The 26,950-nt window shown below is 53.9% G+C and overlaps 4 protein-coding genes and 1 non-coding gene across 5 annotated transcripts; 2 read left to right on the forward strand and 3 right to left on the reverse strand.

Moving 5' to 3' along the window:
* Nucleotides 1-1,495: 1,495 nt before the first annotated feature.
* N0V96_008331 (uncharacterized protein) lies at nt 1,496-2,268 on the forward strand (the record flags this gene model as incomplete). Its single annotated transcript, XM_053192707.1, has 2 exons — nt 1,496-1,648; nt 1,825-2,268. 2 exons carry the CDS (start codon nt 1,496-1,498, stop codon nt 2,266-2,268), a joined length of 597 nt encoding a protein of 198 aa, XP_053049647.1.
* Nucleotides 2,269-2,728: 460 nt separating this feature from the next.
* Nucleotides 2,729-3,619, reverse strand: N0V96_008332 (uncharacterized protein; the record flags this gene model as incomplete). Its single annotated transcript, XM_053192706.2, has 1 exon — nt 2,729-3,619. One exon carries the CDS (start codon nt 3,617-3,619, stop codon nt 2,729-2,731), a length of 891 nt encoding a protein of 296 aa, XP_053049646.2.
* A 3,837-nt stretch (nt 3,620-7,456) lies between these two features.
* On the reverse strand, nt 7,457-7,529 carry N0V96_008333. The gene has a single exon. It is a non-coding gene; the product is annotated as a tRNA-Lys (tRNA).
* A 652-nt stretch (nt 7,530-8,181) lies between these two features.
* On the reverse strand, nt 8,182-10,851 carry NIP1 (Translation initiation factor 3 subunit c; the record flags this gene model as incomplete). Its single annotated transcript, XM_053189952.2, has 2 exons — nt 8,182-10,436; nt 10,503-10,851. The coding sequence occupies 2 exons, from the start codon at nt 10,849-10,851 to the stop codon at nt 8,182-8,184; spliced, it is 2,604 nt and encodes an 867-aa protein (XP_053052374.1).
* An 894-nt stretch (nt 10,852-11,745) lies between these two features.
* PRP8 (pre-mRNA-splicing factor 8) lies at nt 11,746-18,910 on the forward strand (the record flags this gene model as incomplete). The annotated part of the gene is made up of 2 exons (XM_053189953.1): nt 11,746-16,375; nt 16,428-18,910. The coding sequence occupies 2 exons, from the start codon at nt 11,746-11,748 to the stop codon at nt 18,908-18,910; spliced, it is 7,113 nt and encodes a 2,370-aa protein (XP_053052375.1).
* Between the last annotated feature and the right edge of the window lie 8,040 nt (nt 18,911-26,950).

The following is a 26,950-nucleotide window of genomic DNA, read 5'->3' on the forward strand; positions in this document are numbered from 1 at the left end:
TCTGCTCTCGTAGTGCGGAAGAATCTCGCGCTTTTGTACAGAACCGCCTTGAGGATCGCCAAGAAGCAAGGATCGGGATCGATGCTAGACGACCATGGGATACTTGTGGTGCAAATTAGGCTGCGACGCGTCTCAACCGCAAAGTTCAGCTGTGCCGAGGATGGCGCCTAATAGTTGCAGAAGCCGAACCACAGGACGCGAGATTTCCACGAAGTCACGTTTGCTCGTCAAATCCTCCCTTTGCCCATGTCTGGTCGTGCTGTTGCCTGCTGCTGCCTGTGATAGTGGGGACACACGGGCCCGCGGAATCGACCGAGCTTCAGGGAGCCGTACTGACCAATTGAAAGCAGCCGAGAGCGTCCAATGCCGTAAAAAGAACTGCTACGAATTCGACCCGACAAAGTCGAGATCTAGCGTAGCTCCTTTCAATGCGCATGTGTGAGTTAAAAGTGCAGTGCAAATCTGCCCCCGCATGCACGCATGGCCTAACGAACACGTGATGAGTACAGATGCCGTGGACGGCCCGAGAAACCGGGCCCAGACCCGCTATCGGAAGCTGGATAGTATGCCGGATGGACCCCGGCCCGGAGTGGAGCGGCGCGGACAAGATCGGATGCCGAGTCCATGTCTTCCATTACCAATGGAACCTACGCGCGGTAGCGGGTGCATGGATAAATGAGAGCGGCAATGTGTGGATTCTTCCCAGTGTCAAAGAGCGAGTCGCCAAAATGCGACTGACTGCCGCAGCGCCGCCCGCCTTCGCGCTTCCGCTTCCGCTTCCGCTTTCAAAGAGCTGAGTAAGGAGGGTCGCCAGCCAATCTGCGAACGCCGAAATGAAATCTCTTCAAACTCATGGGTCGGTCACATGGAGAAACTAGAAATCATGACTGCGGTGAACAAGATGTCCCGTCTGATATCTCAAGTTTTTTACGATGCTTTTCTCCGAGAGATTGTGGATTTGCTGGCATCTGATTCTGCTCTTGGGAGTAAAGTGGGCTTCCAGCCAGCAAGTCACAGGCTGTCTCCATGTCTCTCCAACGCGGAAGCTGGCGGGGGGGTGGCCAATTGAACAAACCCCAAATCCAAGCACCGTCAGCCGCGCGGTGTACTTGCAGGGCTCCTTTTCCTAATTGCGTCTGTAAACAGTTTAGCCTACCCGCCGCGGGCGATTCCTACAAGCCTTAGCATATCGCTCGGATGGAGGGGCGGCGGCGGCGTGGTCGCGCGCGCATGATCCTAGGATAAAACCACTAGAAACAGACCTCTCCCCTTCCCCCTCCATGGAATAAAACCACAAGAAACTTCTTTTGAACCGCACTTTCTCCAAAATACCATGAAAGTTGTTGTTTCTGCTAGCAGAATCTTATCGCAAAGTAGCCGCGCAGTTCATCCCATCTCCAGACCCCGTCACTTGATCTTACAGGGACCGCGCAGCGCATTCGCAACAACTCAATACTCAATTTCTGAGCTTCGGAATATCCGTACTCTCAGCACCATGTCTGCCAGCGCAGCCGAACAACCACAAGCAACGCCGGCGACGGCAGCACTGTCGACGGAGGAGACCACGCCGGCGAAGCCCGAGTTACCACCTCTGACTCCGGCCGAGTTCAAAGTCTACAACCAAATGGCAGAAAAGATGAACTACTTTGTAAGAAACCCACCCACTCACTCACTCACTCCAATTTCATTACGCCCCTCATCCCTTCAAACCTCACACATCTCAAAATGCCCTCAATCCTCCCATACACCTCAAGCAAATGAGATAAGACAACATACTATCCACACAACTCAAGAGAGGGGAAAAAAAACTAACCAAAACACCAGCACAACCACTTCCGCCACCAATGGACTCTCCTCCACACAGCAGCATCAACAGGCCGCCGCCCCCAAAACATGTCCCTCAAGCAATTCCTCGACACGGGCCTCCAATTCACCCGCCACCTCACAGCCCACCACGGCATCGAAGAAGCCCACGTCTTCCCCATGCTCGCCCGCCGCATGCCCGAGTTCCGGACTGGTGGCCGCGGAGGAGGCGCGGAACTCCTCCGCCAACATAAACAGATCCATGATGGTATGGACAAGTTCGAGGCCTACCTGCGCGCCTGCCGCGACCGCGAGACGGAGCTCGAGCTCGGTGTCCTCAAGGAGAAGATGGATAGTTGGGGGGAGGTGCTCTGGACGCACCTCGATCAGGAGGTGGAGACGTTGGGGGCGGAGAATATGAGAAAGTACTGGACGATGGAGGAGGTGAGGAGGATGCCCATGTAGCATGGGAGCTCTTGGTTGTGCTGGTCTTTCTTTGAGGTTAGGCGTTCCGACTTGAACAAGAGGTGGGAGAAGGGAGGAACAAGGGGCATAGCGTTTTGTGCTTTGGATTTTGGATCTTTGAGGGAAAATATTGACATCTATTATATCATAAACATGAAATGGAAAATCCGTACCCAACACCAGCGAGCAGATGGCCCGCAGTCACAACAGACTCAGATACAACGAAGCTTTCCACAGAAAAGCTATCTCGATAGTAGCGGTATAGTGCGTCTATCCGTCTCATATGCACCTCGCCATCGTTTCCAGTCTTAGTCAAGTTCTCCCCCGTCCACCCGTACTGCTTCCCCTTCTCAGGCAGTCTCCTTCCAAAGCTGCCGCATCTGCACGATACCAGGGATACTCCCCAACAACCCAATCCCCATCTCCGGCACGAACCCCTTGTCCATACTCCAGTGCACCGTCAACGGGAACCAGGAAGCCTGCCTCGCCAGCGTCCTGCCCAAACGTCCGCCCACTCCTTATACTCCACGCTACCAACTTCCAGCTCCCCGCGCCGGATCGCCGCCCGCCGCCTTAGCTTCTCAATCGCCAACCGGCCGAGCTCGCTGCCAACAAACACGCTCCAGAACCGCACGCTCCACCGCGCCGCCGTCCCCTGCTGCTTGGGCGTCATTGGCAGCACCCCCTTGGACGCCAGGTACGACGAGCTCTCGAGCGATTGCAGGATCAGACACGCCACGACCTGCAGCCACGAGAGGGCCCTATCCAGCGCCGCCTCAGACGCGTCTTTTGTACCCTTCTCCTTCTCCTCCTCCGTCCTGGCCGGCGTCGTCATGAGGCGGCGGAGCCAGAGGTACAGAGGCAACAGGGACCACAACCTCGTAATCGTGCGCGCCTCGCTCAGAAGCGACGCCAGCGCCCTCAGGTGTCCCGCGACGCGCATGCCGCGGCTCGCAGCCGCCGCCGCGGGCGGTGCCTTGGAGAGGAGGATGGTGGTGTCGGGCGGGAGGGAGAAGGCGAGAGCGACGAGCTTGCGGGCCGAGTGGCGGAGGGCGGAGGCGCTGAGGGAGTCGATGACAGAGGCGGAGAAGCGGGAGGTGTAGCACAGGCAGCAGAGGACGGCGTCGATACCGGACGGAGTGGCGAAGCAGCGGTTCAGGTGGGCGACGAAGGCATCGACGTTGGAGGGCGTCGCGGCGAGGATCTGGGCGAGGGTGGGCTTCTTGCTGCCTTTCGGGTTGGCTATCGAAGCTGGCGATGCGGCGGTCGGCGGCGCGGGCGCGGCGGGGATGGGGTCGCCGGAGGGGAGGTCGGAGACGGCGGGCGCCTGGTCGGCTGTTTCTGTGGACATGATGGGTGAAGGATCAATGCCGTCTTCTTATTTGGGTGGGCTGTCTCGAGGAACCCTGATTTGTGGTGGTCTTCTTTCCGTCCGAGGGAAAAGAAAAGAGGACGGTAAAGGAACAGAAAAAAGTCTCGCAACGACCAAGGGTTTGTGGGCGAGAAGAAGCTCCCCCGGTTGTAGGGTCCTGTTTTCGAGCTCGGTGTCGGTGGTAAAGCTTTATCCCGAAGATCGGAGGGCGAGAGGTGAGAGAGAGAAAGAGAGGAAGCGGGTTGGGAAAGCTGTATGTGGGTTTCTCCTCTGTTCGACGTCACGTCAATGGGCAAGCTTGTGAAGAAGGACAGGCAGGAAGGACCCTCTAGAAAGTGGGAGGAGCTTTGGTGTTCTAAGAAACCCCGACTAGAAAAGAATCACCCCCAAAAATCGCTCGCTCTAGTTCAGAAGAGGTTCAGGAAAGAGAAAGAGTAATCAGCAGAAAGACGGGCAGGGAACGCTAAAATAAAGTCCAGCTGGCAGCTGCAAGAAGAACCCAAAGCCGTTGTCCCAATTAGCCATGTTCATGCGCCGAGGTGGATGCTCTGTTGCAGCGCTGGTTTTTTACCGAACGGCATACGCCGATGGATGCCATGGATGGTCACAGGGTTTACTGCCAGGCAGCTAGGTAATCGCCTAAGAGACTCGTCACGTTAGAGCAAGTAAAATAAAAGCTCCTTCGGCTCATGTTTGTGCGACGCAAAGGAAAAGATGGCGTTACTGCCGGCGGCGGGCCGATGCTCCCACAGCGCGCCATGGTGCTGCACCGCTGCAGAAGTGCATCTGTCTCTGCCTCCCTGATGGGAGAGTTCAGGTTGTTCGGCATTGGAGTGGATGTCAAAATGACCTCGGTTGAATTTGATTCGGCAAGCGCGGCGGGTTTTGGTGGAGAGGGCTCGGAACTCTAGCTCGGAATGAAAGAGCCAAAACAGAGGGAATTCAAGGAATCAAAGGAACGTGCTCACGCTGCCCCGGATTTTGGCCGTTATCAGATCAAAATTTTTAAACCCACACACACACCTTTCCATGTCGAGCAATCTTCGTGAAGTAGGCCTCACTCGCTATCAGTGGAGTCTGTCCACTTCGTGAGCTCATTCTCCAACAGGGCTTGAGCGAATACGTACAAAATCAATATTGGCGTCAAAGTCCGACCATCTAAGACCTAACCCCGATGAGTTGCGTTGCTGAGGCTCGTCTTACCATGAATAGGATGCCGAGTGGATTACGACACACGTTGTCTACATTTTCTATAGACGTTCGCAAAACTGGTGTCCGCCATCTCGGGCAAGTGTGTTCTTTGTGTTGAGCACGGGCCTTCTAATCCCGGAATGGCTTGTCGGTATCGTTCAGCTTGAGTAAGGTACCTTCCTTACCTTATAATAATCGCTCGACATGATCCGTTCTCGCACAGGAGTCCGGTAGCTTGCATTGTCTTCTCAACGTCGTGCCCTTTAATTTAAGCATGCTATGTGTGATCGAACTGGCGTGCATCAAATCACAACACCAGGCCAGAAATCCCTTCATGATTTATCTATAATCATTAGCAAGGAGCTTTGCTTCAAAAGGGCAGTTGTTCGCGTTCCTGACCTTTGCCTCTGGAATACGCGCCTACAGGGACCAACTGCAGTGGGCGTAACAGTCAGGTTGGATTCTCGTCAAGAGCCTAAAGAAACCCTTGGGCAGGCCTTTCTGGGATATCTGGGCCTAAAGCTTGACAATCAACTAACTAACTGCGTGGACGCCTTTGTAGATGGAAAGTAATGAGGACTCGCTGCGCTCCCTCCAAGCGGCCCAAAAAAATAAAAATAAAAATGGCGACCCAAGTCTCTCCTTATTCTGGTTGCATCTGATATCAACAAAAGCAAGCTCAGGAAGCACATGGTGAAAGTTCAGTTTCCGAGCGCCAAGGGCCAATGACATCTGTCTGCAAGAGCTTTTTGAAATCTGCCCTTAAGCTGCCGCGTGTTTTCTTATATGCGCGTCGGATGTGGGAGTTGTACTTGAACGCGAACTTACTCTTGCAATAGGTCTGGAGTAACTGAGACCCGCAAATGAGGACCTAGTCTATGCTGGTAATTACGCCAGGCTTGTTCACCCCCGGTTGTTGTCTCTGAGACTGTATAAAGCTAGTTTTTAGGGATGTTGTAGACAGAAGCGTGTTGGTTCTCTTATGTGTTAGATATTCCCCAGGCTCTAAGAAATAAGAGAACTTATAGACTGAGTATGAATAGTTCTGTAAAGTTGATTGTATTACTCTAGGCCTCCATCTGATTCTGCTGAAGCCAGATCCTTTGAAACTCGATTCATCCCCTTCCATCTATAGAAAATAGTAACTATCATCTGAAGCTTTGATATAATATCTCCAAGTTCGCATTCAGGCTGAGTGCTATACTCTAATTGGTAGAGCAGCATTGCCACTAGATGGCTATGTAAGCCGACGGACGTGAAACAAGGGCGACATCTGTACTTACTTGTTGGTATCCTCTGCATTCGAATCTGTTGTTGCCCAGGCCCGAGGCGCTCAACATCGTGTTCTTCTGTACGACGAGGTTCTTGAGATCGGTTCTCTGATCACAAACCATAGCAGGGCCTCCACTAATGGAGCACGTTCCAGTCATGGTCGCTGTCCAAGTCTTCTCGTTCAGCGAACACACAGTCTGCCGGGCGTCAAGCTGCTCAGTGGGCAAGCCTAGGGCAGGCTGGGCCAGAGCGGCCAAGGTAGCGGCCAAGAAAACGAGAGTGTGAGAAAACATTGTGCAGGATGTATCGTGGTTCGACTGGAGATGATGTGTCAAGTGCGGTGTGTGATCGTGGTTCCTCTATAGAGATGACGAGATATAGTCAGTCCTTTATATAGTCTACGCATCTTGCGGCTGCCTATTGTTGCAAATAGAGCCACCAGAGTTGCAGTCTTAGCTGGCGTCAACTGCGAGTCATAATAAACCTTATATAAATTCGTATTTATTAGAGGCGGAGTGCACGGTATTATAGAAAGTTTCCACTGAATTGAAGTATAGGAAATTAGTTCTCGGGAACCTGGAAAATCCTGACTTAGGAGCCGATCCCCTGACCGGCAGTGCCGGGAGCTCGAATTACTCCGTACATACTTTAGCCAAGACCCCCACTGTAATATGAATCAGAACTGCATCTGGGGATACTGTCGTTTACCTGATACTTCAATGGAATATACTATCCGTGCAGTACTTGCAAAGCGTGCACTAGTTTTGCGAACCTCTTTACACAATGGTGTTGTTATCTTATCGATCTATCTAATCGACGAGCGTCTCTCTCTCTCTCTCTTTTTTTTTTTTTTTTTGTTGCTTCATACAGCAAGGCCAAGTCAGACGCAATAATGGTATTCAGTCGAGTTGGAGAGGACTCGAATTGGAATTATGAAGGCAATTTTTGGAAAAACAGAAATGGCTACATGAAGATGGATGAACGGATTCGTGAGCTGTGGTCCTTAAAGTCAGTATCATACCAGATAAGTCCACACCTCGTGGCAGAGAGGAGAGTGACACTGCCTTATGGCATCACTGACGTAGAAAGATGGTCGACATGTACGAATACAGGGAGAGGCCACGTTTGGCAAGCTGCGACGGAGACTCTTCGAACTTTAAATTTCTACACTGCAAGTTCAACCTGCCTGACGGCTATAAGTCAAACCTGCCTCCACACCGAGTCAAAGAGCATCCAAGCCACCCGCAGACGTGCTGAGACATAAAACGTAGAGACATCTTCAACAACTGGTAACGAAAAAAATCGCAAAAGATTAACTCGAAGAGTGGCTTTGCCAATCGCGGTGAGGATTTGAGCCTCACGCGGGGGTCGAACCCGCAACCTTGAGATTAAGAGTCTCACGCTCTACCGATTGAGCTAGCAAGGCGGGTTATTTGATGGATCCTGAGACCCGTTGTTGACGCTGGAGCTCGGAAAGAACATTAACAAGGATGAGTATCTGCTCAGAAGCCGAGATTTGTCGATAGCATTTCATTTGGCGGCGGAGGAAGCGCATTTCCTGGGATTCTGGAATGTGGTGTTGTCAGAGTCGGCTGAGGCTGAGGCTGAGGGGGAGTGTGGGATTTGGGTTTGGCTGGATATTTCCCCAAAACCCAATTCTTTGCGAGAATGCAATATGCACAAATTTACGTGTTCATGAGGGGAAGCCTGCGACAATTTCTTGGACGCACGCGCGAATCAAAAAGTCACGTTGTTACTCGCGGAGGGAAATTCCATAACTCGGTGTCTTTCTACGGTACGGTGGCTATACATTGGGAACACACCCAGGGAAGGCCATCAATCGTGGTAACGGCTAAATCGTGACATTCATACACACTCTGCATCGTTGGACGTGACGTAACTCTATCAGCTTCTATTCCCTGAAGCTACAAACACCTAACCAGCCAAGGCTCATTTTTCTTTCTGGAACCCCGCGCGGCCGGTATTTTGGATTAAGCAACCCAACCCTAATGCAAGATACAAGCGTGAAAACCCCAGGAACCCACCCCCGTTTCAATTCTTCTCTTCCTCTCTCACTCTTAACCCCGGACCGCGGCACCCAACGCGCCGCCCGTGAACTGAGTGCCGCCGGCCTGCCGTTGGGGGTTGCCGCCCGTCCTCGCGCCTCCTCTGTTGCCGCCCCTCGCGCCACCGCGTCCTCCACGGCCGCCACGGCCGCCCTGTCTCTCGAACGCGTTGGCAGAGCCCTGGGTGCGCTGCTCCAGTGTCCGCTCGTTGGTCTCGATGAGCGCGCTGGCCTTGTCTGAGAGGGTGAGGGCGAGGCTCTGCAGACGGCTGAGCTCGACGCCCTTGCGGAAGATGACGGTTGATGTGACCTGGTCGAGGGACGCCGCGAGCTCCTCGTGGCTGATCATCTTGCTGACGATCGCGAGGACCTTGCTGGCGTCCAGCTCGAACATGTTGCTCAGAGTCTCCACGGCCAGGGTGTCGTAGAAGGGAGCGTAGGTGAAGAGGTATGTCCGCAGACCCTCCTCCTGGATCTGCTTGGAGAGCATGGTCTTGATGTCCTCAGTGTTGGGCATCAGGTCCCAGATCTTGATGCTGTGGATAAAGGTGGTGGACTTCTTCCACTCGCCAGCAGCCAAGGCCTTGGAAGCCTGCATGACGTGATCTCTTGTGTTCTCGGGGGGGCCGGTGAAGATCTGGCGCTCGTGGTACTCGAGCATGCGGCGGTAAGTCTTGCTAATAACACGCTTCTTCACGTCGGGGGAGGAGCCAGTCTGCGCCAGGAGGGGGATCTCCAGCAGCATGCTGCAGGTGAGGTACACGCACTCGAGAAGCTCGAGGTTAATGTGCATGTGGAAGGGCAGCTGGCGCTGCTTCTCGAGCTTCTCCTGCTCGGGTGAAACCTGGCTGTATCTCTGGATCATAACGCCCTGAGCGAGCAGCTCTTTCTGACGACCACTGCCGCAGATCTCCTGCAGTGTGTTCTGGGCGTCGTAGACGAGACCCTGGCGGAAAGCACAGAGACCGACCTGGACAAGGGTACGGTTGTAGAGGATTTGGGAGAGGACGTCGAAGTTGGGGATGTTCTCTTGCAAGTGAGACATAAGCATCATGTCACGAGCCTTGTAGTACTCGTCGTGCAGGGCAAGGAAGTAAACTTGGCACAGCATAGCACGAGCGCGGAGAATGCCCTCGGCGTTGGTGAAGAGGTAGTTGCAAAGGACGTTGACGAGGTTGTTGGCATCCTGGGCCTGGTCGCGGGGGGTGATGACGGACTCGACGGTAGAGGGGACGTTCTTCCAGCAGTTGTCCTCGAGGATCTTGACAACCTGGGCGGGCTTGAAGTAGACGTGCTCGAGGCGGCGAGTGACAATACGGTTGATGCTCTCCTGGGGAATCTCGAGCTCGGCATCCTTGCGGAGGTACTCGTAGTAGAGCATGCCGCGGAAGACGGTGTTGTAGAGGGCGCCCTCATCGGTAAGGCGGTCGATGTACTCGGAGGTGTGGGGGTCGATATTTTGGAGGGAACGAGTGAGCTCGTCGTCGAGGCGCTCGACGTAGGAAACAATGCTTCCAGGGACCTTGATGTACTTTTGGCCCTTCTCCAACGCGGGGGGCTTCTCGTCATCGTCCCACTCCTCGGCGTTCTCAACAACGATGTAGTCCTTGTTCTGCTCAAGGACCTCGAGAAGAGAGTTCAGCTCCTTCTCAGCAGCCTTCCAGTGATCGACAGGCATGTAAGAGGCACCGCCGGAACCGAGGTCGAAGCGGGTCGAGACCAGGGTGAGGAGGACGCGGATCTTCTGGTAGGGTGTGTTGGCGATCTCGTTGAGCTTCTCCATGATCTTGATCTGCTCCTGCTTGTCGGTGTTCTTCTTACCGCGAGTCTCCATGATGCTTCTCAGGTGCTTGAAGATGCTCTCGGGAGTGAACTGCAGAGTGCGGCCACCCTTTCCGACGGTGGCGAAACCCTCATCGTCGTCTCCGTCGGCAGCCTCCTCGGTGGTGTCGACGAAACGAGCAGTCTTCTTGGCCTTGGGCGCGGGCTTCTCCTCTTCCTCCTCGGACTCCATGAAGGCATCTTTGTCGGCCTTGTAGGCATCGACCTGGGACTGGTAATCCTTGACGATCTTCTTGATCTTTTGCTTGACGGCGTTCAACCCACGGGCAGAGGTGGCGTTCATTCCCTTCTTGGCCGGAGTAACCTTCTGCTTCGCAATAGCCTCATTCATGTACTCCTCGAGCTCGGCAACGGCCTTGATGTAGACCTTGGGGGTCTTGCCACCCTCTTGAAGTTTTGTGACCTGGCGGTTGAGCTTGTCGAATTCTGCGCATAGACGTTAGCGCCCGTATCCCCGGCATGTCGAGGTCGAGGTACTCCGTCGTATCTTACCTGTGGAAATGGAAGCCCAGTCACCAATCTTTTGGCCGTTCTCAATAAGCTTGATGGTCGCCTCGAGTTCCTCGATACGCTTATCCTTGGCACTCTTGACCTTTACCCGCTCCTCGTCTTCGCTGTCTTCGCTCTCTGAGGAAGCATCGCGAAGGAAACGCGAGGCACCGGCCTTCTTTCCACCATCACTGTCGTCGGAATCAGAGTCGGAGTCATCCTCCTCCTCCTCCTCATCAGAGTCCTCCTGGTCTTGCTGCTCCTCCTCCTCCTCCTCCTCGGAGTAAAGCTCCTCCTCGTCGGAAGACGAGTCGGTGGAGCTGTCGTCTCCGCCGCGGAAAAATCGAGACATATTGGCGATCGCTTTCGGTTCGTGCAGGCGACGGTTTTGGCTGATGCGACTGGGAAGCGCGGGATCGACGGAAGTTGTGTTGTCGTCGGGACTTGTCACGGGGGGTCTTCGGTCAACCTGTCGAGAGGGGCTCCTCAAATTCAGGTTGTGCAAGAATTTGACGGGAATTTTTGGTGGGGGAGGAGGGTTTAGCGAATGACAGCTGGCAAACCGTGGTCCAGGTGGCAGCGGGGTGTTGTGTTGCCGCACTTGTGGAAAATTTTGGCTGGGCTCTGTGGAGCTGACGAGTGGCAGCGGCAAAAGCCACACCAGAAAAGTTTCAGGCACTTACTTTGTTCACCAGCACCAGGGAGTGCCTTCCTTCCAATGCCTGGCTGCCTGTGTTCGACTCACCTCTGAGGCTCTGGAGGCACCAGTCACACCCGACTCACGAGAAGTGGATCCTTCCTGACCTACCTTAGGTACCTACGCAGTACGTAGCTCTCGCCCGCCGGACTATCTGTGGCGCCGCAGTAAACTTGGGCTCACGTCCTCACGTGATAGATCCTCCCCGAAACAGGCTAGCGCGGTACCAATTGGCCTCCTCGTCCTGGGACAGAGCTGCATTACCCAAAAAATTCGATGGCGCGGCGAGGTCAAGGTCGATGAACTCATCAACCACCGCCTAATACCAACAACATTGCGCCTTTGGTCTCACCGCCGCGAGTTTCCGCGAGACCACCGACCGAGTTTCCATCATCCCAGCGCAGCTCAGGACCGATACCGAGCATCGAGTCGAATTGCGCTGCGTCTTCCTTTACGACTTTCGCGTCTTGAAAGTCGCGACTGCGACTCCTCGACTTTGACGACCTCCTTCAACGTACCCACGCGAGACGAGTCAACCATCGAGTCGAGATGTCTTTTCCACCACCACCACCCCCTGGATGGGGTCCTCCTCCGCCGCCACCTCCTCCTCCATCATCGTCCCTTCCACCACCACCAGCGGCACCAGCTCCCCCGCCGCCTGGCTATCGCCCCCCGACCGATCCCCAGATCGCCAAGTTCGCTCAAAAGAAGAAGGAATGGCTTCGAAATCAGCGTAACCGATTCGGCGAGAAGCGCAAGGGTGGCTTCGTCGAGACACAGAAGGCAGATATGCCCCCTGAGCATCTGCGCAAGATCGTCAAGGACATTGGTGACGTGTCGCAAAAGAAGTACACCAGCGATAAGCGTAGTTACCTTGGTGCATTGAAGTTCATGCCCCATGCTGTCATGAAGCTTCTCGAAAATATGCCCATGCCATGGGAGTCTGACAGGAAAGTCAAGGTTCTGTACCATGTCAACGGCTGCTTGACGTTGGTCAATGAGATCCCCAGAGTCATCGAACCTGTCTTCTTTGCGCAGTGGGCAATGATGTGGACGTTTATGAGGAAGGAAAAGGCCGACAGACGTCTCTTCAAGCGCATGCGATTCCCGCCTTTCGATGACGAAGAACCACCTCTATCTTGGTCCGAGAACATCGAGGACGTTGAGCCCCTGGAGCCTATTCAGATGGAGCTGAACGAAGAGGAGGATGCCGCTGTGTTCGAGTGGTTCTACGACCACAGGCCACTGCTCGATACTCCTCATGTCAATGGAGACAGCTACCGGTCGTGGAACCTCAACCTACAACAGATGGCAACACTTTTCAGATTGAGTCGACCTCTCATCTCTGACGTGGTGGACAAGAATTACTTCCACCTCTTCGACTTGAGGAGCTTCCTCACTGGAAAGGCCCTCAATGTTGCCCTCCCCGGTGGGCCACGGTTCGAGCCTCTGTACAAGGATATCGATCCCAACGATGAGGATTTTGGAGAGTTCAACGCCATCGACCGCATCATCTTCAGAAACGCTATTCGCACAGAGTTCCGGGTGGCTTACCCCTATCTGTACAACTCTCTTCCAAGAAGTGTGCACCTAGCATGGCACTCGCACCCCCAGGTGGTCTTTGAGAGATCAGAGAACCCCGATCTCCCCGCTTTCCATTTCGACCGCAGAATCCACCCCATCTCTTCGCGTGCGGTGGCACCAAAGAATCTCACTGTCAGCCACGAGGATGAGATCTTCGGCCCCGGCAACAACGAGGAGCCTGAGGATGACGCGTTCGAGCTTCCTGCTGATTTCGAGCCTTTCCTCGGAGAGGAGGAGCTGACCAACGAGGACACAGCGTCAGCAATCGAGCTGTGGTGGGCTCCCTTCCCCTTCGATCGTCGGTCAGGTCGCATGGTGCGGGCTCAAGACGTGCCTCTTATCAAGCAGTGGTATTTGGAGCACCCTCCTTCCGACAAGCCACCCGTCAAGGTCCGCGTCTCTTACCAGAAGCTGCTCAAGAACTTCGTATTGAACGAACTTCACAAGAAGAAGCCTAAGGCGCAGCAAAATCAAAACTTGATGCGCAACCTGAAGCAGACAAAATTCTTCCAGCAGACTGAGATTGACTGGGTTGAGGCTGGCCTTCAAGTCTGCAGACAGGGTTTCAACATGCTCAATCTCCTTATTCACCGCAAGAACCTGACCTACCTTCACCTCGATTACAACTTTAATTTGAAGCCCGTCAAGACCTTGACTACCAAGGAGCGGAAGAAGTCCCGTTTCGGAAACGCATTCCATCTCATGCGTGAGATTCTGCGTTTGACCAAGCTTATCGTAGATGCCCAGGTGCAGTACCGCCTTGGCAACATCGACGCTTTCCAACTCGCCGATGGCATTCTATACGCTTTCAACCACGTCGGCCAGCTTACTGGCATGTACCGTTACAAGTACAAGCTGATGCACCAAATTCGTTCTTGCAAGGACTTGAAGCACTTGATTTACTACCGCTTCAACTCCGCTCCTGTCGGCAAGGGTCCTGGTTGCGGTTTCTGGGCTCCCGCTTGGAGAGTCTGGCTCTTCTTCATGCGAGGTATCATCCCCCTCCTCGAGAGGTGGCTTGGAAACCTGCTGTCACGTCAGTTCGAGGGTCGTCATAGCAAGGGTGTTGCCAAGACAGTTACCAAGCAGCGTGTGGAGTCTCACTTTGATCTCGAGCTCCGTGCGTCTGTGATGGCTGATCTGATGGATATGATGCCTGAGGGTATCAAGCAAAATAAGGTCAACACTGTCCTTCAGCATTTGTCTGAGGCATGGAGATGCTGGAAGAGTAACATTCCCTGGAAGGTGCCTGGTCTGCCGGCACCCATCGAGAACATCATCCTGCGATATGTGAAGGCAAAGGCCGACTGGTGGATTTCCGTCGCTCACTACAATCGAGAGCGTATCCGCCGTGGTGCAACGGTTGACAAGACGGTGGCCAAGAAGAACGTTGGACGTCTCACTCGACTGTGGCTCAAGGCCGAGCAAGAGAGACAGCACAACCACATGAAGGACGGTCCCTACGTCTCTTCTGAGGAGGCTGTTGCGATTTACACTACTACTGTTCACTGGTTGGAGTCTCGCAAATTCTCTCCCATTCCTTTCCCCAGTGTGTCCTACAAGCACGACACTAAGATTCTCATTCTGGCACTGGAGCGCCTTCGAGAAGCCTACTCTGTCAAGGGTCGCCTCAACCAGAGTCAGCGCGAGGAGCTGGCTTTGATTGAGCAGGCATATGATAGTCCTGGCACCACTCTGGAGCGCATCAAGCGTTTCCTTCTCACACAGCGCGCCTTCAAGGAGGTCGGCATCGATATGAACGACAACTACAGCACCATCAACCCTGTCTATGACATTGAACCCATTGAGAAGATTAGCGATGCCTACCTCGACCAATACCTGTGGTACCAGGCCGATCAGCGCCACCTGTTCCCCGCCTGGATCAAGCCTTCAGACTCCGAAGTACCACCACTCCTGACCTACAAGTGGGCTCAAGGGATCAACAACCTTGACAAGGTCTGGGAAACTGAGAATGGAGAGTGCAACGTCATGATCGAGACGGAGCTGTCCAAGGTTTACGAGAAGATCGAGCTGACTTTGCTCAACTCCCTGCTCCGGTTGATCATGGATCACAATCTTGCGGATTACATCACTGCAAAGAACAACGTCCAGTTGACATACAAGGACATGAACCACGTCAACAGCTACGGTATGATCCGTGGATTGCAGTTCTCTGCATTCGTCTTCCAGTACTACGGTCTTGTGCTCGACCTTCTTCTCCTGGGCCCTCAGCGTGCCAGTGAGATCGCGGGTCCTCCTCAGAGCCCCAACGACTTCCTCCAGTTCCGTGACAGAGAGACTGAGACAAGACATCCCATCCGTCTCTACACCCGTTACATTGACAAGATCTGGGTCTTCTTGCGTTTCACAGCTGATGAGTCCCGAGATCTCATCCAACGTTTCCTCACTGAGCAACCTGATCCCAACTTTGAGAACGTCATCGGATACAAGAGTAAGAAGTGCTGGCCTCGTGACTCGCGTATGCGGCTCATGAGACATGATGTCAACCTGGGCAGAGCCGTCTTCTGGGATCTGAAGAACCGTCTGCCTCGTTCCGTTACGACAATCGAGTGGGATGACAGCTTCGCCAGCGTCTACAGTCGTGACAACCCAAACTTATTATTCTCAATGTGCGGTTTCGAGGTCCGTATTCTGCCCAAGTGCAGAAACCAGAATGACGATTTCTCAGTCAAGGACAGTGTATGGTCCTTGGTTGACAACACGAGCAAGGAGAGAACGGCGCACGCCTTCCTTCAAGTCACGGAAGAAGACATTCAAAAGTTCAACAACCGAATCCGTCAAATTCTCATGTCCTCGGGTTCGACAACCTTCACCAAGATAGCCAACAAGTGGAACACTGCTTTGATCGCGCTGTTTACGTACTATCGTGAGGCAGCAGTGTCTACCGTCAGCTTGCTTGACACCATTGTCAAGTGTGAGACCAAGATTCAGACAAGAGTCAAGATCGGACTGAACTCCAAGATGCCCTCTCGTTTCCCTCCGGCAGTGTTCTACACGCCCAAGGAGCTGGGAGGTCTGGGCATGATTTCCGGATCGCATATCTTGATTCCTGCCAGTGACAAGCGTTGGTCAAAGCAGACTGACACTGGCGTCACACACTACCGCGCTGGAATGACGCATGATGAGGAGACGCTCATCCCCAACATCTTCCGATACATTATCCCATGGGAGGCCGAGTTCATTGACTCGCAACGAGTTTGGACGGAATACTCACAGAAGAGACTGGAAGCTAACCAACAGAACCGCCGTCTGACTCTCGAGGACTTGGAGGATAGTTGGGATCGTGGCTTGCCGCGTATCAACACCCTTTTCCAGAAGGACAGAAGCACCTTGAGTTTCGACAAGGGATTCCGCGCTCGCGCAGAGTTCAAGATCTATCAGCTCATGAAGAACAATCCTTTCTGGTGGACGAGCCAGAGGCACGACGGAAAATTGTGGAACCTCAACGCCTACCGTACCGATGTTATCCAAGCTCTTGGTGGTGTCGAGACCATTCTCGAGCACACGTTGTTCAAAGCGACAGGTTTCCCGTCATGGGAAGGCTTGTTCTGGGAAAGAGCGAGCGGTTTCGAGGGTAAGTTCAGTTGCCTTTTCATACCCAAACGTTTTGACTAACTTTGTTACAGAGTCCATGAAGTTCAAGAAGTTGACAAACGCTCAACGATCCGGTTTGAACCAAATTCCCAACAGACGCTTCACCCTTTGGTGGTCACCTACGATCAACAGAGCCAACGTCTACGTCGGTTTCCAAGTCCAGCTTGATCTGACTGGTATCTTCTTGCACGGCAAGATCCCTACTCTGAAGATTTCGCTCATCCAGATTTTCCGAGCCCATTTGTGGCAGAAGATCCATGAGTCGGTCGTCATGGATTTGTGTCAGGTCTTTGACCAAGAGCTCGAGTCCCTCGGAATCGAGACGGTGCAGAAGGAGACGATTCATCCCAGAAAGTCTTACAAGATGAACAGTTCTTGTGCCGACATTCTTCTCTTTGCTAGTCACAAGTGGAACGTTACTCGACCTTCACCCTTGTTTGACACCAAGGATGTTATCGAGCCTACCACTACGAACAAGTTCTGGATCGATGTCCAGCTCAGATATGGTGACTACGATTCTCACGACATTGAGAGATACACTCGTGCCAAGTACCTCGATTACACTACGGACAGCGCCAGTATCTACCCTTCGGCAACCGGTCTCATGATTGGTATCGATCTGGCTTACAACCTGTACTCTGCTTACGGCATGTACTTCCCTGGTCTGAAGGTCCTCGTTCAGCAGGCCATGGCCAAGATTATGAAGGCCAACCCGGCTCTCTACGTCCTGAGAGAGCGTATCCGCAAGGGTCTGCAGCTTTACGCCTCTGAGAGCAACCAGGAGTTCCTCAACTCTCAGAACTACTCTGAACTCTTCAGCAACCAGACGCAGCTCTTCATTGACGATACCAACGTCTATCGTGTGACAATTCACAAGACCTTTGAGGGTAACTTGACCACCAAGCCCATCAACGGTGCTATCTTTATCTTCAACCCCAGAACTGGTCAGCTTTTCTTGAAGATCATTCACACGAGTGTTTGGGCTGGTCAGAAGCGTCTCGGACAGTTGGCAAAGTGGAAGACAGCCGAAGAAGTAGCGGCGCTCATCCGCTCTCTCCCTGTGGAAGAGCAACCGAAGCAGCTCATCGTCACCCGCAAGGGTCTCTTGGATCCGTTGGAAGTCCACTTGCTCGACTTCCCCAACATCGCCATTAGAGCATCCGAACTGCAACTGCCTTTCCAGGCAGCCATGAAGGTCGAGAAGCTGGGAGATATGATTCTTCGCGCTACAGAGCCGCAGATGGTACTATTCAACCTTTACGACGAGTGGCTGAAGAGCATCTCGTCGTACACCGCCTTCTCCCGTCTTATCCTGATTCTTCGTGCCCTCCACGTCAACCCGGACAAGACCAAGCTCATCCTGCGCCCGGACAAGACGGTTATCACCCAGGACCACCACATCTGGCCGACGCTCTCCGACGAGGACTGGATCAAGGTCGAGACGCAGCTGCGCGATCTCATCCTCAACGACTACGGGAAGAAGAACAACGTCAACGTCTCCAGTCTTACGAGCAGCGAAGTCCGCGACATCATCCTGGGTATGGAGATATCCGCGCCATCCATGCAGCGCCAGCAGGCCGCCGAGATCGAGAAGCAGCAGCAGGAGCAGCAGCAGCTGACGGCTGTGACGACAAAGACACAAAACGTCCACGGCGAGGAAATTATCGTCACGACAACGTCTCAGTTCGAGCAGCAGACTTTCGCCTCCAAGACAGAGTGGCGCACCCGCGCCATCGCCACGTCCAACCTGCGCACAAAGGCAAACAATATCTACGTCTCGTCTGTCGACAACGACCTCGAGGAGATCACCTACGTGATGCCCAATAACATCCTCAAGCGCTTCATCACCATCGCCGACCTCCGCGTCCAGGTCGCCGGCTACCTCTACGGATCCTCCGCTCCGGACAACGACCAGGTCAAGGAGATCAAGTGCATCGTCATGATCCCTCAGATCGGTGGCCTGCGCAACGTCCAGCTCCCCCAACAGCTGCCCCAGCACGAATTCCTCGAGGGTATGGAACCCCTCGGCGTAATCCACACCGCCTCGGGCGCAGAACTCCCCTACATGTCCGCTGCCGACGTCACCGAACACGCTCGCCTCCTCGACGCTCACAGCTCTGCCTGGGACAAGCACGACACCGTCACCGTAAATGTGGCGTTCACCCCCGGCTCCGTCTCCCTCTCAGCCTGGGGCCTCACCCCTACTGGCTACAAGTGGGGTGCCGAGAACAGGGACACGCAGAGCGACCAGCCTCAAGGCTTCACGACGACCATGGGCGAGAAGCGCAAGCTCCTGCTGAGCCCGCGCTTCCGCGGCTTCTTCCTCGTGCCCGAGAACGGCATGTGGAACTATAGCTTCATGGGGTCGGCCTTTGCGGGCATGGAGAAGAAGCCTGTGCACGTCAAGCTCGATACGCCGCTGCCGTTCTACAGCGATCAGCACCGTCCCGTGCACTTCCACAGCTTTGCGGAGCTCGAGGATATCTGGGTCGACAGGACCGACAACTTCGCCTAAGGGGCATGCTTAAGGCGGCGGCCGGTGGTGGTGGTGGTGGTGGTGGAGAAGGACTTGTCCACGCGGCCGATGTGTGCGTTTCAAGGGAAGATGGGCATTTTGAGGCTGAGGCTGAGGAGTTTTGCCTTACCGAGAGAGCCTTCACCTACCCGAAACGGACATTACACGCATGCGTATACATACACAACAGAAAAGAAACACGCAAAAATAGGCCAGAAATGGGGAGGGGTGGCTGATCAATGGGAAACTTAATGCATTGTATCTGGGACATTGTTTTCTGGATGGCGAGAGGAACGTCAAAGTTGGGAAACCCTCGATTCCCTGGCAGAATGTTTTACGATGGTGGATTATAAGAAAGAGAGAGAGAGAGGCAGGGAGAAGGGTAGTTTCGGGAAATGCGAGCATCACGCCAGAGGGAGGATGAGCGAGCGGTGGGAGGGAAAAGAATGAATCGTGGGCAAGGGGAAGGGGGGGACGAACATTGTGCGATTAAAGGCAAATAAGCGGCGTTTGACAGGTTTTGACAGCTCAGGCTCTTTTGAAACCAAACTGTACTTTTTTTGTCCGAGTATTATTTTCAAAGAGCAAAAAAAAATCAAGGGTAGATTTTTTTTATCTGTCATCATGCAATCCATGACTTGTCATTCAAGTGTCACTTTGTATTTGACATGTTGAGTGGGCTCGGCGGCGGCGGGTGTCACAGAAATCGCAAGCGAACATCAAAAATGTGTGAGAGAAGAGAAACTTGGCGCTAGCTGCCTGACAGTAACGTTTCTATCCTTGCCTCCCTTCTATACATCTCCATCTAGATCGTTTGGTAAATAAGATAAAATAAAATAAAAGTCAATTCCTCACGAACATGGTCAAGGAACTGCACCTGTAATGCCGCCAGAGTAAGGGATGAGCATACTAACAAACCACCAGATGTGGGAGCTCGTCAATTAAGCAGAAAAGCTCCCTCGCCGCTGTATCCGTACCTTACTCTATGAACCATGGCCATATTCGATAGACGTGAGGATTATCAGTCGCACATAAGAACAAAACGTACGTACACTACATACGTAGAGCGGCTGCGCCTCCCACAACAACCCGTTCATGCGCGTCTCCAAGATGGGAATAGTTTCAGCGGCGGTAGTGTACTGTGGTTACCATGAATAGAAATTTCCGTAGACTTCTTCCAAGGCTTCCATGCAGTAAACTCATCTAGGGGATGCAGCAAGTACAGCAGGGGGCCCTGCGTGTTAGCCCTCCTCTCCCCCAACCCCCCTCCCCCGTTGCGCGCATGCGGACTGCATGCAGGTACAGGCGGACGATGCCGAGTAGGAAAGGGATCATCTCAGAAAACAGGTAGGCAGGCACACCATGGCTGCTTGTGAACGCGGGGGTAGGGTCCAAGAAGGGAGTTGAGCTGCAAAATGTGACGACAAAGCTGTCACTTTGGAGGAGCTGTGGAGGCGATGTCGTCCACTTCTTGCCGCCTACTTTGAATTGGTGGTGGCCTTTGCTATGCCGTACTCCGCTTACAGCTCCAACCGTTGGAGTTTTTGCGCGACATCGATGCTTGTTCTTCGGACGACGTGGGCTGCAAATGGTAAGGCGGCGGGAAGGCCGTTGAAGATGGTGGGCATTCTAATCGCTGATTCAGCGGGGTAGATGGTCCGCGCAAATTGGAGATTTCATGCATTAATGCGCCAGGGCAAGAATTAAGAACGGGAAGGGAGAAAGACAGAGGAAAAGCGCACCCCCTGTTTGTTGCCCTGGGCGGGCAGCTAGATGTTCAGCACCGATGCAATGGAAACGCTCCCCCTTGGATCAATTCGGAGCGGCTAGTTGCCCTGTAGATATTGCAACTGGGGCATATTAGTAGAGAGATGATAAGGAGGGGTTCATGGCCAATATGTCGACAGCGTGGTTGAGATATTACCATGGAGAGCGAACGCGTTTCCGTCCCTCTCGGGCGTTTTTGTCTGTGTCCTGAGATTGCGAGCACGGAACGAAACGTCATCGCCCTGCGGCATCCTTGGAGATGGAGTCGGAATGGGCTTAAGGTGCGGCTGACAATGGCGATTCATTCCGTACTGGGCGTCTCTTGGCCCAGGCCGTCGGGAATGGGGGCTCGTCCTAGCATCCTCGTTGGACGAACAGGGTTCCAGAAAAGCAAAGTGTGGCAAGGAGCGGATATTTTTGGTCGTGGAGATGTGGCTGTTTTGGGGGCCTTAATTGGCGATCTGAGAGGGTCGACGCCGCACACGAGCAGATGTGGAATGAGCCACAGGGCGGCGCATGAAGACATCGAAATAACTTCTGGGTCAACCCCCGTCAACGTACTTGGAGGCTGCACTGCATCGGGCGAGCTCTCCAAGAAGGTAGGGACGAACTATTGGGCTTGGTGAGTGGAGATGAGGCAGCCCGGAGATGGTTCTGGCTCTGGCTTTGTGACTGGACTCTGCTTCATGATTGCTGTGGAAAAAAGTTCCTCTCGGCAGTTATCCAGGAGGTCAGCTGAAGCCGGCAATTTCCTTGGCTGGCTCGCTGTCGTATCGATATCGTTCTCGTCTTTCTCAGCTGATGCGAGGCTTGGACACGATCTTGTGTTTCTGGTCAGTCGAGCCGAAATGCGCGAGGTGGCGTAAGGTAAATCAAACGTCTTGTGGAGGGACTGTCGCGGATCTCAGGAGACGCTCGGAATCGGCAGGCCGGCGCAAACCCGCGACACGTTTGCAGCTTTAACCTTCAGCTGGAGGACAGGTGTTGTAATTTGGACAGGGCTGGTTTCGTGAAGGGTCCCCGAAAGGAAAACACTGACCGGGTTCCTTGAACAAGAAACTGGGTACTAAGAGCAGCGAAGACTCGTGAGGATTAAGACTGAGAACCCTGGAGCGCATTCAAGGTTGACCTGCTGTTTAGCACAGAAACCCACCAAGTTTAGTGTGAGTTGTGACAACCTCGGGGATCCCTACCCAGTTGCCTGCAAACACCTGTGACCCAACGGGCTTCTCCAAAATCCCCCAAAGCCAAGCGGCAGTAAGGCCTCGAGACAAGTGGGGGGGCCCGGTGGACGGAAGCGATTGCTAGTCTCGGCTCTAGGGTACGGGTTGATAGCCCTAGATTCGTTGCGAGACTTAAGACAAAGACAAAGAAGCGGCTCTTTGGTGTAGCACAAAGCCATGTTGCGGAAGTTTGTAAGTGTGGTGGTTGCAGTGTGCGGGGTGTAGTAGCTAGCTACCTCAGGCTACGGATAGTGTAGACAGAAGAGAATATCCGTACGTGCGCCATGTAACGCAAAGACAAGGTAATTAGTAATACCATCCGTAGTCCGTATCATTACTGAAAAAGACGGCTTCCGCTGACCGAATACCCAAACCGCCAAGCGGACGAAGGTTCATCAAGCTTTGGGCTGAGGCGATACAGGGCCCTTGGAGGCTCGTTAGGCGATGCAGGGGCACCGCTGCCACAGGAACGAGGTTGATCGTATGATGCCCCTTCTCTGAAGCGCAGCAGACTTTTTCGGCTCGAGTCCGGGGAGAGGCCCCTCAAGCAAGAGCAAAAATCGACCACGGGTGGCCCTGGCCGACAATAACAACTTGCATACAGGCACAGCGCCGGCTGTCATCCGGTGTATACCGACGGTCCGGACTCATGACTGTGAAAGAAGGTTTTGCGGCGGGTTCGAGCGTCCAAGACTGGGCGAAGAGGATAATCCCAGACACGTGTAAGACAGTAGGAAAAGTATGCGGTAAAAAGGGCGACACGAAGGTGAGGCCACAAAGCGGCGTCATGTTCGTGGGGGATCGCGGTTCGGAAAGTGGATGTAGAGCTGAAGCGGAAAAAAAAGAAAAGAAGGGCGTGGTAAGGATCGTTACGTTCAACAAGCCCATGAGCGTGGGCGAGGACGATGTACCGCTGGCAGTCGCAATCGCAACCCTACCCACCACTTCCCTTTCTGAGCCGAGCTACCGAGATGCAAGCCATGCGATGCATGCAAGAAGTCAGCCAGGCATTCTGTAAGGGGCTCGCATGCAGCAATGGATCAGTCGGGTGCTGCGGTGTGGTCGGCGATATGGGTGCGCAGCGCCCTCAAGAGATGGATGCAAGATACTTTACCTTTGGCCAGAACGTGTAGGGCATGGTAAGGTACCTGCGTTGCGTATTCTTAGGTTGTTGTTGGCGTGCTTGGACATTCCGGGGTCCATCCTCCAGCATCGGGGAGGGGGTCGACTATTGGCAATAGCAATCTATTCCGATGCGGGACAAGAACGATGACGAAGATTGCAGTGGCCATCTGGGCTTCGGATTGTTGGCTGTCGCATCAGGCATGTGCGCTGGTAAAGTCACCAAGGCGGGCATTAGTGATGGAAAATGGAGAATCCCATCCCATCCCATCTCTGCACTGCTGCAGTCATCCGGAGGCGTACCTAAGGTAGGCACCAGACGTGAGATGAGAGCAACCTAAGGCAGCCGACCTTAACTTAAGTTGCCTTGGGTTTCTTGGCTGGCTGCCCATTCTCGGCCTAGTGTTGCACGGGAAGGAACCATCGACATGGCACTTCCATTTCGTACCTTAGGTTGCCTTCCTCCTAAGTTCATACGGAGTAGGCAACGTAGGTACCTTCACTTTCACAACCTTCTTTCCTTGTCCGTTCCTTCCATCTTCTGTTCCGCAGATTCAAATATGTAGGGCAGGGTACTGCAAGGTAAGGTGGGAGCGAGCACCCAGCACGTTCTTGCCGTTCTTGCCGTCACTTACAGTCCCGGTCGACGGAATCTGGGAGGAACCCGATGTCAAGGCGCCCCTTACCTTACCTTAGCTAAGATACCACCTGCCTTACGTCAAGACGGAAGGAGAGAAGGGGCCACCTCAGGCTGACGATATGCGACGGGGGCTGAAGAAGTCGTCGCACTTTACCTTAGGTACCTCAAGGCGGTAGTTTACTGAGGTGGAGGAACCTTCTCTTACCCATCAAGGCTGGGCAGGCACGGCAAGAACTACATGACGATAGGCAGAATCGTGACAAGCGGATGCAAGAACGGAACACTGCAACCTGCCAACCCAGTTCGGGAGTGGAGACTTCCTTATGGCTAGTCATTGGTAACTACCTAAGGCAAGTAGTGTAAGTACCTGGGAAAGAGTGGATCGTAAGCCGACGGTTGCTGCCCGCTTTGCTTCCGTTCTTCCATAACGATACTCGACCTCATTGACGCGCACCCGCTGGCCCCATCTGTCAAACCATCGCGGCTAATCAGGAAGCATGCAAAGTACCAGATAAGGTACCTTGCCTTGGTCTGTACACTACCTAGGTAAGGTACGGACTCTCGTATCTTGCTCCGTGCACGAGGTAAGGTACCTGACCTTGCCAACACACGTCGAACCTCGAGGCTTGGCCCTCAATGCGGACTGTGTCTGTTCCAGCCTTTTTTGTGGACAGTCTGGCCCGGCTGCCATGTCTCATCTCTAGTGTCTACAAAAGGTGAGGTGATGATGGAAATTGCCATGGCCCGTGAATGAGGCATGGAAGGTATCTTGCTAATAATTATGTACTTCGTAGATTGCACCTTCCGCTTTCCTGGGAGAGACAATGAGCCGAGACAAAAGTCTCGGCATCAGGATGGCACACCTAGGGAAAACCTAAGGTAAGAGTATATCGGTAATCCATGTATCCTTCCACCTAATTTTCCCGCAAAGTGACTTGCAAGTGAGGTGAACTTGACCCAAATCTGAGACCCAACCAACCACACTTTTTCCTCAATGTGAGGAAAAAATAAACATGAAAATTGCGGCGTGTCGGGAGCTTCAATTTGGACCTGCATTTATCGCATTTTCCATGTCGCTGCTTCCAAAATTCGCAATCTCTTCCTCCTTCAATCATCTTGCACTCAACTCTCCCGGCGCCTACCTTACCGTCCGTGCCTAAAGTACTCCGAAGTTTGAACCTCCCCTTCCGTTCTTACCTCAGGTCCCGTCATTCGACAATCTCGAACCTGTCTGAGTCTCTCTCTTCTCTCTTTCTCTTTCTGTCCCCCTTCTCCGTCTCGGTCACTGCCTCGTCTGCCTCCTAGGCTTCTCTCGTCGTCTCATCTGCCCATCCGTCATCTGCTCCATGACTGCGCATCAGCATCTCATCTGCGGCCTGCCCTGCATTTCCTCCAATCTCCACCACATCACCACACATCATCGCCGACTCCGTCACCTTCCAAGCCCTCTTTTTACGTCTGATCGACATCCCCCGTGCCCACAGAGTCGACCGACTTGTCCACTGCCCAGCCATCTGATTCGCGGCACCTCGTCCGTCTCTTCAGGAACCGCCCCAAAGGATCCCCCCCTAGTCGCCGATTTCAAATTCCAGAATGGGACCCCAAGACCCAAGTCCTCCCCCAGCTGGGCGACGAAGAAATAAGGTGAGCACCTCACCACACGCTAGAATAGAGTCCCACTCCTTCTAGAAAGATTGCCCGGGATCCCTGGGTCGCATAATTGATCTTTTAATTGCCAGGTATGCGTGAAACGCGTTTCCTTCATGCGATACCCGTCTGACCCCCTGCTCCAGCTTCATATCTCCCCCCTCCCATGATCCGTCATGTCTCGATGAGGTCAACTTGGCCGCCAGCACTAGCAATGAGCGAGCGCCAGCCGCATCTTGCCCACATGAGAATTTCGAGCCAATTCTCCAACGTACCGCCAAACCAAACTCCGTCGGCCGTCCGTCCTCTTGCTGTCCGAGTGCCCTCCTTAGTCGCCCTCCCGTCGAGTCTTCGTCCCAGGTTTCCTCGTCCAAGCGTCCTTCCTACTGGTTCGGCCCTACCCTCCCTGACGAGCCATGGAAGGTACTTGTGACTTTCGCCTTTGCCCAGCGGCGAGAGAGCGAGCCTGTTGAGTGTCGAGCCACTCCCCAGGCCTTTTTTTTTTTTTTTTTTTTTTGACCGACCTACCATCAAGCGCCAAAGGTCTGGGATGTGCATTGAGTCGCACAATCTCCTTGCTGCCGAAAGCCGGGGGGTTTCTTACGCCATGTACCGTCCTTCTGCTTACACCCACCACATTCCCGGCTTACGGTTAGGTGAGAGAGGGGGGTGGTACGGTCGTGTGGGAGGCCGCGGGAGACTGTGTGCGCGTCTCCAGCGCACGCGTCTGGCAATCTGGGGATGCCCTCAAGTTCGTGAGAAGACGAGAGGAACTCGAACTGCTGGCGGCTGCGTGCACGTTTGCGCGCGCGCGCGCGCCCGCCCATGCAAACAGACGAATAATCACCTTGAGCGAACCGCTATCATCCCATGGTTTCGACGACGGCACCATCGTGCGACCTGGTCATTGAGTCGCACACGTCCCAAGTCCCCCCCCAAAAAAAATACATCCTCATTGGAAAAAGTTGTTACCCCACAGGCTAACCAGTCTTGTCTGGTCCGGTGCAAGTCAAGCCTACGACCATCCCATCTCGTCGACGCGCGCGCCGCCCGCCTGGTCCAACAGCCGCCGCATTGCCGAACCTGAACCTCAATCGTGGCACCGCCGTCATTCTCATCTCGGCCATGTCCCTTCGCAGTCGTATTCCTTTCTGTTTCTGCGTCTGGCATTGGCATCTGCTTGTGGGACCTGCCAGATTTGACCGTATCGACATCGAGGCGAAGGCCGACTGACACGCCTTTTCTGGCGTTTGGGACGCAAATCCCCCTGCTGCGGACGTCTTCATCTTGGGTCAGCAAGGATGATTTGCCTCCTGGGACCACTGCAGTTCCCTTCCCGAATCGATCCCGAAGCTTTTGACCAGGTCTTCGAACGTGGGAGCAGGCTCTCACTGCCACCGATGACGGCAAAGGGGATCAGGGCTAAAAAAGAAAGGGTCTTTTTCTTTCTTACTGACGTTGCGAATGGATACAACCAGCTTGAGCTGGTGCCCTCCGTCTTTTTCACCCGGCAGTACCTTGTTCTCACCCCTCGGCAATCTGCCCACTAGGTCGAGTGGTTGTTGCAACCTTACCGTCTCTCTGGCCCTATCGCGTACCGGAGCGGCGATTTCTCTTCATGGTTCTGGTATACCCTCCCTG

This window comes from Colletotrichum fioriniae (genome assembly GCF_027942845.1).
Source record: "Colletotrichum fioriniae strain IMI 355084 chromosome Unknown scaffold_10, whole genome shotgun sequence".
NCBI lineage: Eukaryota > Fungi > Ascomycota > Sordariomycetes > Glomerellales > Glomerellaceae > Colletotrichum > Colletotrichum fioriniae.